This window comes from Danio rerio, chromosome 25 (genome assembly GCF_052040795.2).
Source record: "Danio rerio strain M-AB ecotype USA chromosome 25, GRCz13ab, whole genome shotgun sequence".
Classification (NCBI taxonomy): Eukaryota; Metazoa; Chordata; class Actinopteri; order Cypriniformes; family Danionidae; genus Danio; species Danio rerio.
The window spans coordinates 38,297,428-38,311,077 of NC_141045.1; the positions used below are offsets into that span (position 1 = coordinate 38,297,428).

The window sequence follows — 13,650 nt, forward strand, 5'->3', positions numbered from 1 at the left end:
TCAGCAGGGATACACATTCTCTAACAAACCGTAGTATCAAACTCCACTGATGTGATGCTTTAAAAAGAAACCCAAGCTTGACCAAAAGAAGCTTTTCTGAGTGGAATAATGCACCCGCAGTCACTCAGTTTACTCCTGATTTAAACTGAAAACAACAGATTGAAGGGGTTAACATGAGGAAACCAGTTAGTGCTAATGATAACTGCAGTGAACTACCTTTAGCAGCATGACTGAGTCCTCTTTGTGTTTCCGCACAGAGCTGACCAACACAGACGCCAGCACAGGAACCATCATACGAGACAGTTTCTTCTTAGAGATCAGGTGGAAGAGGAGACTCAGACCCCAGTAGTGAATATCTGCCAAAGATAAGGCTTTCAGTTGCTAAACGTATACATTCACCAATTTCTGTTTAACGGAGAGATTTGACACATAAACATGAGTTTTAATTCATTTCTAATAACTGATTTATTTTATCTTTGCCATGATTATAGTAAATAATATTAGACTAGATATTCAAGACACTAGTGTTCAGCTTAGTGACATTTAAAGGTTTAACTAGGATAATTAGTGTAAAGAAAGGGTAATTAGGCAAGTTATTGTATAACAGTGATTTATTCTGGAGACAATCCAAGCTTGAAGTCTTTTCCAAACCGTAAAACATGTTATCATTCCATGGGAACGCTGTCTACAGATGGAGAAGTGACTGGACTCACCGCGCTCCTGTGGAAACATCTGTAGCGTGTGCAGAACGGTGTCTATCGCCCCCTGCTGGCACATCAGATCTACAGCTCCCGAACTGTCGGCTAGCGCTGCCAGGACGCCGAGACCACACTCCTGAATCGACTCGCTGCTGATAAACTTCACACAAATACAGCACATTTACTGCACTATTATAGTTCTACATTCGTGATCAAACATTGGTCCAGAAGTTCTACATAAAGTGAGAAATATTATCGCATATGTTAGTTATGCATAAGTTTTTAAAATAGCTCTTATGGCCAGTGTTGTCTTTGCGAGACGCAACATTTTATTCCTCTCCTCTCCTCGTCCACACATGACAGGAATGACTTGATCAACGTTTTCAGAAAAGTCGTCCTATATTGTGATAAATTTCATTATCAGGATTATGAGATATTAATAATAATCGAACATATGATAAATAATCATAATAGCCCCTTTCACACAGTGATACCGGTAAATATATGGAAAATTTCCGGAACGACTTCCGGAAAAAAAAGCGCTCAAATTCAAATTCAAAAAAAGCGCTGTTCACACAGGCGAGAACGTTACGGAAATTTTTCCGGAAAAAGAGCACACACACACACACACACATCCATTCCAAAATACCGGCAAATTCTGACATCATTAACCAGAAATGAGCTCGAAACGGCTGCGCTTGTATTTGTAAACACTTGACTACATCACAAACTCTGTGGATGGATCAGTATTGTGAACAACTTCGGGCACACGCAAAGCTTGAAGGTAAACAAACAACGGCTTATCATAAGCATCTCATCGATAATTAATTACACGGCTGGCATTAAGATGAACATATAAACGTGATCTGACTAACTTCTAGCAGCTAAATGTGTCTGGGAAAATATTTAAAGGCTTTTATTCTCATAAACCGCGTGGACGTGAATGCGTCTGACTGGTTCTGATTGGCTAAAGCAGACGTCTCACTTCAGCACGTTCTAGACATGCACACGCTCTTTCCTGCAATCTTCCTTCACACAGCACAGATTCCGGCAAACTACCGGTAATGTTACAACTTCTCTTTTCAGAAAAAAGCCAGAACGAATTTACCGGTATTTTCAAAAAGGGCCTGTTCACACATACACACCTTTCCGGAAAATTGCCGGTAATTTTCCGGAAAGGTGTGCATGTGTGAAAGGGGCTAATGTCATGTTGCTGTCTTAGGGTGCTTTCACACCTACACTTTTGGTTCGGAACACATCTCGTTTGCCCAGTTAGTGCGGTTCGTTTGGCATATGTGAACAGGGTAATCGCGCTCTGTTCCGCGCCAAAGTAATCTCTGAGATCGCTTGAGTAAGGTGGTTTCGGCTCGATTGAAAGGAACCCTTGAGCGGTTTGATTGCAGTGAGAAAGCGATCCGATCGCGGTTATATCACAGCGTTTATGGATATGTAATAGGCTTACGGCTATATGAAGAGAGAATTATGAGTAGGGCGGGAAGTTTCGCGAGTCTCCGTATGCCCGCAAACGAGTGATGATCTCCCGGTAATCTCGCGTCTCCCTCCCGGTCCTCAAATAGGCATTGTCGCGCACCCCACTCACCCCTCCCCACCGCATCTCTCCTCAGACACGTCGCGCGTGCACCCTGTCAATCACCACCAAATCACCACCTCTCCTGACAGCTGAGCGGGACGCGGCAAAATAAACCCTGACACTCTGACCAATGTGAGGAGAGTTTACTCGCACGTGACTTGCTTTAGCTCTTTTGGTCCGATTAGAAACTTTGCAGTGTGAAAGCGAACCGCTCCAAGAGCAACAATGTAACAATTGTAATCTCTGTTTCGGAACAACTGAATCCATTCACAGGTGTGGAAGCAGCCTTAGATTTACATCATTTCATGCAGTTGCTTTAACCTCTTAAGGCTCAAGGTTTTATTTTTACATGCATTTATTTCTCTTTGCCATTTGGGCTTATTGGAAGCTAATTAGAATAAAACCTTAGTATGATCTTCTGATATGATGTACTCTCAGAGAAAAATGATGTCCATACATGGACTCGTGGTCCGAATTTACATAACACTTTATCCTGACTGTTTTTAATGCATATTTAACATATAAATGTTTTTTTTAACATGTTTTGATTGAGTAAAAAAAAAAAAAAAAAAAAAAAAAAAAAAAAACTTTTGCCAATTCTGGAAAGTTAAAAAAAATAGTTTGGGACATTTCACATGCAGCAAAACCGTTGCATACAGACACTGTATGTCATTAACAAAATATAAAACATTTAAAATATTTTAAATAGCCACTTAAGAGCTATTTATATAATATTGTTCGACTTGATTTCATTGTGATCAGGGCCGGAGCAAGCTGAACTGCCGCTCTAGGCAGAGGACGATCACGCCGCCCTCAAGCCCACTGTGAAAACGAAAGTGACCGGTTATGAAAATGAAGTGAGGTGTCGCGGACCTCTATTCTGCCGCCTTATGCGCAGATATAACTGAGCATGCACGGGTGTCGCAGACCTCTATTCTGCCGCCCCATGCGCAGATGTAACTGAAGACACGCGGGTGCTGATGGAGGTGTTGCTGCCGCCACCCTCTCTATTCTGTCGTCTATGCGCGAATATATCTGAGGACTAGGGTGGTGAGGGAGGTGTCGCGGACATAACTGAGGATGCAGGTGGTAAGGGAGGTATCGCGGACACCACCCTCGGCAGCCGCCTAGGTCGCCTCAATGGATGCGTCAGCCCTGATTGTGATTTTAAGTTCTGAGCATGAGATTAAGCCCTAGTTTAAACGTTAAGCTACTTTTTAGCTTGCAAGAAAGTATTTACCCTATTAAGTGCTTGCAGATAGACAGTGTGAGCTCCCTCTAGGACACACTGGTTCTTCAACACCTGTAGAGAAACGTCCACCATATCAGGATCTGCCACCGAGACGCCATGCTCTCTCAAACTCCTGTCTGAACACACACACAGAGGCAGAAATCGTGTAGGCATCGCAATTTGATGAACTATTAGCAGTATGTTTTAGAAAGTGGCTAGCATGTGGTCTATTAATGAACAAACAACACCAAAGCTCAATTTCATTTCACGGCCACCAGGACATGGGCAGACATTTCACCTGGATTAAGAAGAACTAAACTTGCTCGCAGACCCTCCAGCTGAACTTCAGGAAGGAAGTTGTGAGTCTTCAGAGCGATGAGGATCTGACTGAGAATCAGGAACCCGTCGTCCAGACTGGCCCTCCTGATGATTACACTATTATTACAGCAGAGTCTTCATCATATGAATCCCTCATTGAGCAGAGATGGAAAAGTGTGTGTGTTTATGTGGTCTGAGGACACAATTTTTGGGCAGGGCAATAGACTACTTCAATGTGTTCATGCCATTATGCCATGAACATTCTCCACTTAAACTATTTTATAACAGTAACAAGAGAAGATTCAATCATAAACTAATGTTAAAACTGCTATTATAACATCATTTATCAATATGTGCCACTTTTTGGATTCTCAGAAGCTATTGACATTAAAAATGTAAAACAGGAAATACTTTGGGACCTTTTTTGTTTACATCCCTCAAATTGGTCTATATAATTTGCAGTATATACAGTATTGAACACATTACGCCTATGCAGAGTCCTCACAAGTCATATATTCAATGCGTGCTTGTGTGTGTGTGTGTGTGTTCAGGTATATGTGGTTTATGAAAACAGAAAATTGTATAGTGGCATGGGTATGAGCGGGTTGTTTTCTATTAATATGATTATTAAGGACAAGTCTTATGTCCTTGTAACCCGAAAAAAAAGCCAAAAATCGTCCTCAAGGTCTTTTGACATGCAAAATTTGCTACACGTGTCTTGTGAGGGTTTGGTTTACATATTAAGCAGTGTATAGAATATTAAATACATTACGCCTGTGAAGAGACCTTGTAAATCATATATACACAAGTGTGTGTGTTCAGGTTTGAGGACACAAAATTGTATATTGACATGGGTATGAGCTGGTTGAACTCTTAAGGTGGTTTATGAGGACATGACTTGCGTCCTTGTAATTCAAAAGCCTAAAATCTAACTTAACATAGGGCCTTAACATCAACTTTTGATGTAAAAGTTGCCACGTTTCCTGTGAGGGTTTGGCTTAAGGGTAGGGATGGTGCAGGGCCATATAATAAGCAGTGTATAGAGTTTTAAATACATTACGCCTGTGCAGAGACCTTGTAAATCATATATTCAAGCATGTGTGTTCAGGTTTGTGGTTTATGAGGACACAAGTGTTTAATGATAGGTATGAGCTGGTTGTACTCTTAAGGCGCTTTGAGGACATGCTTTGTGTCCTTGTAACCCAAACTGTTAAAATATAGCTTAACGAGGTCTTGTGACATGTAAAATTTGCCACTTTTCCTGTGAGGTTCGGGTTTAGTGGTTGGGCAAGGCCATATAATAAGTTGTTTAGCTGTGAAGAGTCCTCATAAGTCACAAATATATGTGTGTGTGTGTGTGTGTGTGTGTGTGCTTACGCTCCCTGGAAGAGTGTGTGAATTAGTTTGCAGGCACTTTCACACACAGCGCTGGAGTTAGGGTGTTTCCGCATCAGCTCCACGATGTTGAAATGAATGCCATTTGAGAGTAGTGGAGATCTTATCCTGCCTACAGGCACAAAAACACAGAATAAGCCATTTCTAAACTACACTTAAAGTCCAAAACTTATTTTGGTAATCTTTAATCGAAATCTGAGCATATGCTTTTGATTTGCATTGGCTCTCTGATGATGACAGTTTCACACTTTAGGCAGAATGTTCTAAGCCCCGCCCCTCTTACTGTTAGTTTGTTATGAGGGATCGATGTGCTAAAGAAAGCCCCGCCCCCTACTCAATATTCAGATTCCGCTGGAAGTACATCAACATACTGAAATAAAAGTCTCAGCAACTTCAGGTTCATGCAGGCTTTAAAAGTGTGTGAAACTCACAGTGGCGCTGTATTAGCGTGCGCAGTGTAGAGGAAGCAGCTTGGAAAACCTTCACGCTGGATGAGTGCAAAAGCATCGCAGCCATGATGAGCGTATGAAGAGGAGGCCTGTGTGTGAGAACAAAAGCAGCTCATTAACATATGACCAAGTACATTTGTATATCATCGCATGATCCTTAGTCAGAGACTTGGCCCAGGTTTTAATAGTTTACCAAAACATAAGACATTGGTTACATTTTAAAAAAATAAATAAAAATAAAAATTGCTTGAAACATGAGAACATGGATTTAATTCATGCTAGTGAAATGTTAAACAAAAGCACTACTACATTCTTAATCCATGCTAGTAACATTAATTCATTCATTCAATTTCTTGTCGGCTCAGTCCCTTTATTAATCCGGGGCCGCCACAGCGGAATGAACCGCCAACTTATCCAGCACGTTTTTACGCAGCGGTTACCCTTCCAGCTGCAACCCATCTCTGGGAAAATGCTAGCAACATGTTGAAACATGCAAATCCATGCTACCAATTTGCGAAATGATATTAACCAAGGGTTAAAACATGCTAAAAACTATAATAAACATGCTAAGAGACATGCAAACGTTATAAGAAAACATGCTAATTCATGGAAACATGAGAATGTCAAAAAAAAGCTGGCAACATAGTATCTTAAAACATGTTAATAACATGCAAGGAAAATGTGAAGCCATGCAAACATACAATTAAACCTTCTAGTAGCATTTTAAACATCCTACCAACATGCTAAAATGTGTTAGCAAACTGCTGACAACACATTAAATCATGCTACCAATGTGTTAAAACATGCTAAAAACTATAATAAACATGCTAAGAGACTTGCAAACATTATTAAAAAAAAAAACATGTTAATATGGCAGGTCAAAACACACTAGCAACATGCTACTTCATGTCAGAAAAATGTGAAAACATGTTAATTCATATATGCTTTATGGTAAACTTTATAGAAACATGCAAGGAAAATGTTAAAATGCAGTTAAACCTTCTAACAGCATACTAAACATGGTACCAGCATGCTAGAATGTGTTAGAAACTTGCTAGCAACGTGTTAATTCATGATACCATATAGTTAGCCCTTCTAGCACCACACTAAACAACAACAACGAAACATGTTAGCTACAAATTATTTCATGCTATACTAGGTTAATTCAAGTTTAAAAAGTATCCAAACATGCTGTAAATGTTAAAGTTTTTGTCTATTTACTTCACCCTCAATTTAAAGCTTGCTAATGTCTTTTAAATATTGTTTTGTTTAAAATAACAGGCCAAGTTCCTGAATGCAAATCTGTAATGTAGCGCATGACATTAAGGAACGCTAACCTTCCTTCCAGTTCCACATTGTTGGATGTGTTGCAATGGAGAAGCAAACTATTTAAAGCCCAGCATGCAGCTTCCTGATAAAACAACCAGAAAAAGAGTTTGAATTAGCAATTATAGTATAATTAAAAGAATGAGATGCTAAGATATTATCTTGTAGGCTAAAACATGTCACCTGTACTTTGACGTCTTCAGCATGTCTTTCAAAAGCTGTATAACAGGCTTCTCTCCAGATTAGCATCTCCTCCGCCTGAGCGGCTTCTTTCTTTACCAGAACTTTCTGTTCCTCCTCGTCCTCCTCATTCCACTCTTCATCCAGTCCTCCATTTTGTACAATACACTCCGCTGAGGGGGGGAAAAAAAAAAAAAAAAAAAAAAACATGAGCATGGAGGCCTTCGAAAGACAAGTAGGCCTCAAATGATTAGGCTTTATTTCAGGCAAACACAAACACTAAAAATTCAGGTTTATCATTGTAAGTAAAGCGTAAAGTTTAATCATCAAGGTGTCTTGAAATCAATTATTCAGTGAGAATTAATTGTACAAATTAAAACGTCCTATAGGTGGCGACAAATCCAAATGATTGATTCATTGATTAAAGCAATTCAATAAAAATGCCTAAAATGATTTAGAACAGCAGCAAGTTGCCATCTTTATTAGTGGATAATTGAATTATAGACTCAATTCCTAATGATTCTGTGCATTTGGAGTCTCGAAACATGTTTGTAGCTATCAACTGGCTCAAAAATACATAATTTGTGTTCAATGTGGGCTCTAAGGGATCCAGCGGAGAGCCAGGTTCTCCATTTATGTTGTGCTATCATGTTCAAATTCATAATATTGACTCACCAAGGGCACTTGGACAGGACAGAGCTGCAGTCTGCACTACAATATTACTGAGCCATGTCAAATTTTATAAAAATAAAACAAATCCATACATGCATATACACACACACTTATTTATTTGCTTTCATAACTGGAATTATAGGCTCACTAACTAGATTCCTAATGGATTCAGTGCTTTTAAATTCATGTTTATTTATTTTTTTGCAAAGTAAGGGATGTCCACTGAACCCAAATTACATCATTTGTATTAAGTGTGGGCTCTAAGGGATCCAGCGGAGAGCCAGGTTCTCCATTTATGTTGTACCATCATGTTTAAATTCATTATATTTACTCAAAGGCACTCGGACAGGAAAAAGCTGTGATCTGCACTGTTGCATTATCAGTATTAAATACAGGAGTAATCCAGGAAGGAATCTGAGACATTCAAATGTTTTAATCGACAAAACAAAATTACAATATTGTGTCTAAAATGTCATTGACTGCATATGAACACATTTGTGATTAATCTCATGCTCTGATATTTAGGAAAATAACACTTAGTTATACGATATTACTAAGCTAAGTAAAATTTTATAAACATAATACCCAAAACCCATACAGATATTTATTTATTGGCTTATTATAGGTTCATTCTAGCAACATCCCTAATGATTCAGTGCTTTTGGAGTCTCAAAAGATGTTTATTTATTTATTTTTTTAGCAAAGTTAGAATGTAAGCTATACACTGACCCAAAAGTACATCATTTATGTTGAGCGTGAGCTCTAAAGGCTCCAGCGGAGAGCCAGGTTCTAAATTTAATTGGTGCTATCATGTTCAAATTCATTATGTTGACTCACCAAGGGCACTCAGACAGGAAAGAGCTGCGGTCTGCAATGTGGCATTGTCAGGATAAGAGACGCATGCCTTCACGGCCACTTTATGGACACCGTTCAGCACCAGCATATCATAGTAACCCTCTGTTAAACAAAATAATTTAAAAACATTATCCAAACTAAGTAGTACTTTCTAAATGATGTCAGAAGAGCATCATTTGAACTTACTTGATGTAAATTTCCATAGCAAACAGCAACCAGCCTCCTGTATCGCCTCAGAGTCCAGCCACGTGTTCATAGCCCGACATGTTAGACTATGGCATTTCACAGTTTTGGACATCAGGGTCTCAACATTGCTGGCTGGAACCAAGAAAAACAAGCTTGTTAAATACAGCTCATTTTATTAAGGAAAGGAAAGACCATGTTTTTGAGCACTTAGTTAAAAAAAAAAAAAAAAAAAAAAAAGATGTTGTTTGGCAAGTCTGCAAATAGTGTTGGATGATCACAGTTGCTGTAATAACTGCGTTTTTTTGTACATCATTACTTATTTTATTTGAACTTTTTAGGCATCATGGCTGTCTTTTGTTGTTGTTACTCTCCCATGTATGCTTGTAATGTAATGTGCAATATACTTGTATGTAACCAACAGTTTGTGAAAAAAAAAGGGTCCCACTATATTTTTTTGATTCAAGTACATAGTTGAGGACACTTAATATAAAGTGGGACCAAAAATTGTATACTGTAAAAAAACCATATTAAAAAAAAGGGTTTTGAAGACACTGATGATTACAAAAATGCTTTTGAAAAGTGTGTTATACCTGGATCAGCCAGTGGTATGAGGACCTTCAGAGCTTCAAGTACCACATTTTCACTGTCCATAAAGCATCCGAGCGCGTTCAAAACCACCTCATGGTCCTTCTTCTCGATGAACTCCGCCAGGTGATACTCAGAAACTAACAAATCACACAGGTCAAATGGGCAGAACTGACACTATTCATGATATGACATTTTACTTTACAGTAGGAGTGTCAATTTTACACATACTGTTCAACTTCTTGCTATTTTTTTAAACAGCAGATGGCACTCTAGGCTATTTTTAAAAGCAGATGGTGCTCTAGGCTATTTTTAAAAACAGACGATGTTCTAGGGTAGTTTTAACAGCGTATGGCACTCTAAGCTAATTTATTAACATCGGATGACGCTCTAGGCTAGTTTTTTAATAGCTAATGGCGCTCTAGGTTACTTTAACAGCAGACGACGCTCTAGGCTAGTTTTAACTGCAGATGGCGCTCTAGGCTAGTTTAACAGCAGATGGGGCTCTAGGCTATTTTTAACATCGGATGACGCTCTAGGCTAGTTTTTTAATAGCTAATGGCGCTCTAGGTTACTTTAACAGCAGACGACGCTCTAGGCTAGTTTTAACTGCAGATGGCGCTCTAGGCTATTTTTAACTGCAGACAGTGCTCTAGGCTAGTTTATAACAGCAGACGATGTTCTAGGCTAGTTTAAACAGTGAATGGCACTCTAGGCTAATATTTTTAACAGCGGATGACGCTCAAGGTTAGTTTTTAAACAGCAGACAGCGCTCTAGGCAAATTTTCTTGAGAGCAAACGGGGCTCTAGGTTAGTTTTTAAACAGCAGATGGAGCTCTAGGCTATTTTTAACAGCGAACGACGCTCTAGGCTAGTTTTAAAAGCAGATGGTGCTTTAGGCTACTTCTAACAGCAGACGGCGCTCTAGGCTAGTTTATAACAGCAGACAATGTTCTAGGCTAGTTTAAACAGTGAATGGCACTCTAGGCTAATATTTTTAACAGCGGATGACACTCAAGGTTAGTTTTTAAACAGCAGACGGCGCTCTAGGCTAGTTTTAGCAGCAGACGGCGCTCTAGGCTAGTTTTAGCAGCAGACAATGCTCTAGGCAAGTTTTAAAAGCAGACAACGCTCAAGGCTAGTTTTAAAAGCAGACGGCGCTCTAGGCTAGTTTTTTTTAACAGCAGACGACGCACTAGGCTACTTTTAACAGCAGATCACGCTCTAGGCTAGTATTTTTAACAGGAGATGGTGCTCTAGGCTAGTTTTAACAGCAGACAACGCTCAAGGCTAGTTTTTTTTAACAGCAGACGACGCACTAGGCTACTTTTAACAGCAGATCACGCTCTAGGCTAGTATTTTTAACAGGAGATGGTGCTCTAGTCTAGTTTGTAACTCCTTATGAGGAGGCGTGCTCATGAGGGGTCCAACCTAGTACTAGAAAAGTGTAACTAATATAGTGTCTGGTAAGTGTATATCACCATTTCAAATTTGAATAACTAATCCTGGTCACCTGTCTGCAGCAGTGGTTGTAAAGCTGTACATCCCTGTAGCTGAACTTCTTCTCTGTCACTGAATGACTTCATGGCCTCCAGAATCGAGTAAAACACATCCCATTCCTCCTCATCCAGAACCTGCATCTTGATCTCACCTGAGCCACAAACATCAAACACCTCCATCAAAACACTTTCAGAAACCGCTGCTCTTTAATGAACGAAATAGCAGGCGTTATGTAGAAACAAGACTTGCCTGACTTCAGCATCAGAGCCAGAGCTCTCAGGGCCACCATCATCATCTTGGCGTCTTTATTATGGTACTCGTGAAGCACCTTCAGAATCTGCCTATAAACAAACATGCATCAAAAAGAGTCGCTTAATTAAAAATCAGCTGCAATTTTACAAATTACGAGATGTAAACAATTACAAAGAACTTATTTTCATGCAGTTATTTGTTCATGACACTGGCCCGGATTAAATCTCTCTGATAAATCTGTAGTTTTTGCTCAATTTCATTCATTCATTCATTCACCTTTGGCTTAGGCCCCCTATTGCCACAGCGGAATGAACCGCCAACTATTACAGCATATGTTTTACACAGCGAATGCCCTTCTGGCTGCAACCCAGTACTGGGAAACATCCATACACACCTATACAATTTAGCTTACCCAATTCTCCTGTAGGGCATGTGTTTGGACTTGTGGGGGAAACCGGAGCACCTCGAGGAAACCCACACCAAGACAGGGAGAACATGCAAACTCCACACAGAAACACCAACTTAACCAGCCGGGACTCGAACCAGTGACCCTCTTGCTGTGAGGTGACAGCGCTAACCACGGAGCCTCCGTGTTGCCCTGGAATGCATGCACATGCTTAAAAATATTACACTCCAACTTACTTGTGTGCATCTATAAATTCATAGTCCACCGGTCTGGCCAGATTATCCAGAGTGTTGGGACAGATTTCCATCAGCCGACACAGCAGAGACCAGCCAACCTAGGATGAGCAGCATAATAAATCACTCGCAATTACTAACACGAAATCACCATTATTGTTCCGAGTTAAGATAATAAAAAATTAAATAAAAAAAAAAAAAAAAAAAAAAAAAAAGATAGTTGGATCTCCTCAAATATTATTAATAATAATAATAAACTTTATTTTAGATAGCACCTTTAAAAGTAGCATCTCAAGGCACTTTACAGACAAAATGTGCAGAAGACACAAGGATGAATGCAAAAAGTTATAATAAAAATATTTTAAAAACACATTAAATAATAATATTAATTATTAAAAATATTTAATATCTGGCTATAACGAGGAGACTGACACGGAGGGATCCATTTTGCAGTATTTAAAAGACACAGTTCAATCACAAACATACAACACGCACTAAAGTGCGAACTCACATCAACAGCATTCAACATAGATCGTGGGGCTGGCGGCTGACAGACACAGAGTGATTTACCAGGCATGGATCAGTGGCAGGCGGCGTGGTTCAGAGTCCGTATAACAAGCGTGGGTCGAGGGCAGGCAGAAGGCAACTCAGAGTCAGAACCAGTCCGGGGTAATGCACAGAAGATCAGGCAGTGAATAACGCTCAGAAGTGTTGACCGTGGCTGAACAAGACTTCGCAATGAACTGGTGTTTGAGTGTGGCTTATATAGGGAGCGCGGATCGTTAACGGGATTCAGATCAGGTGTGTGCACAATTAGTCTAGGTGGATGATGTAATGCTAGAAGTCCGGGGATGGCGGCCTCTGCTGGCCAGCGAGGGGAATGACTGGGACCGAGTCGGTGACACTGGCTTTTGTTTTACTGCGAACCGAATCTTTTCTATTCTAAGAGCATGTAATAAAATCAAAAACCCTGCTGCTGACTTATAATTCATATTTTTTTTTAATTATTAATAAAGCCATTCCCTTTCAGTTCCCTTCCAGTTTCAATATGAATAAGAGCAGTGTGAACATTCTTCTCAATATCTCTTTTTGTTTAACAAAATAAAAGTCACATGTTTTGAAGTGGCTACAGTACCTGCTGAACTTTGATGCTGGCGCTTTCGCTGCATTTCAGCAACACAGGCACATGGACATTTTGATCCGCAAACAGCTCAACTGCAGGACAAAAGAAGAACACAAGTCTAAAAATAACCCAGCAGATGTCTCGCTGGGGAAAAAAAGGCACACACACACCAATTGAGGTCTCTGAATGTTGCATTGCTGTCAATATGACTGTATCCATGCATTATACGCATCATGAAATGTAAATAAAGCACATTTTGGAGTGGTCAGGACTCACCACAGTGCTCAGTATGGGACAGGAACAGGAGATCCTCTATGATCTGCACCATTGTCCCCAGCTGCTTCCCATCCTGAAGATTCAACCTCACCAGTAGCTTCTTCAGTCTGATGGACAACTCCTCTATTTCTGCCATGATCTCCGAGTTTCTGACATCAAACTTGAACTTAAAGGCACTTTCTGATCCTCCATGTTGACACATTAACATCCCCGCAGATTTCACACAGAGGCTCTGCCATATTTATGCCGTCCTGACTAACTAATATTGAGTTCCTGGTGTGATACTCTGCGGTTTAGGGAAGAAATCTCGGTCATGTTGGCGCCTGTGTAGTCCAGGCTGCGTTATGAATCATATGACTGCAAAACAATTCAAC

General features: G+C 39.9%; 2 protein-coding genes across 8 annotated transcripts in view; one reads left to right on the forward strand and one right to left on the reverse strand.

Annotated features, from left to right (window-relative positions):
• lrrk2 (leucine-rich repeat kinase 2) overlaps positions 1 to 13,647 on the reverse strand; it is a 62,102-nt gene extending 48,455 nt beyond the window's left edge. For 3 of the 7 annotated variants that reach the window (XR_015525785.1, XR_015525786.1, XM_087310863.1), the window contains exons 1-16: positions 13,277 to 13,647; positions 13,013 to 13,092; positions 11,881 to 11,978; positions 11,236 to 11,327; positions 11,000 to 11,137; positions 9,492 to 9,626; positions 8,902 to 9,033; positions 8,698 to 8,817; positions 7,192 to 7,361; positions 7,020 to 7,093; positions 5,665 to 5,771; positions 5,216 to 5,345; positions 3,819 to 3,943; positions 3,530 to 3,657; positions 714 to 858; positions 217 to 356 (exon numbers count right to left, since the gene is read on the reverse strand). Coding sequence is in view for 4 of the 7 variants with exons in the window: in XM_087310863.1 (XP_087166989.1) it covers positions 217 to 356; positions 714 to 858; positions 3,530 to 3,657; positions 3,819 to 3,943; positions 5,216 to 5,345; positions 5,665 to 5,771; positions 7,020 to 7,093; positions 7,192 to 7,361; positions 8,698 to 8,817; positions 8,902 to 9,033; positions 9,492 to 9,626; positions 11,000 to 11,137; positions 11,236 to 11,327; positions 11,881 to 11,978; positions 13,013 to 13,092; positions 13,277 to 13,484 (2,022 nt within the window). In the remaining 3 variants the exon portion in view is untranslated. 7 annotated transcript variants of the gene reach the window in all.
• Positions 1 to 13,650, forward strand: part of ano5a (anoctamin 5a) — an 805,725-nt gene that overhangs the window by 467,361 nt on the left and 324,714 nt on the right. The window lies entirely within an intron of this gene.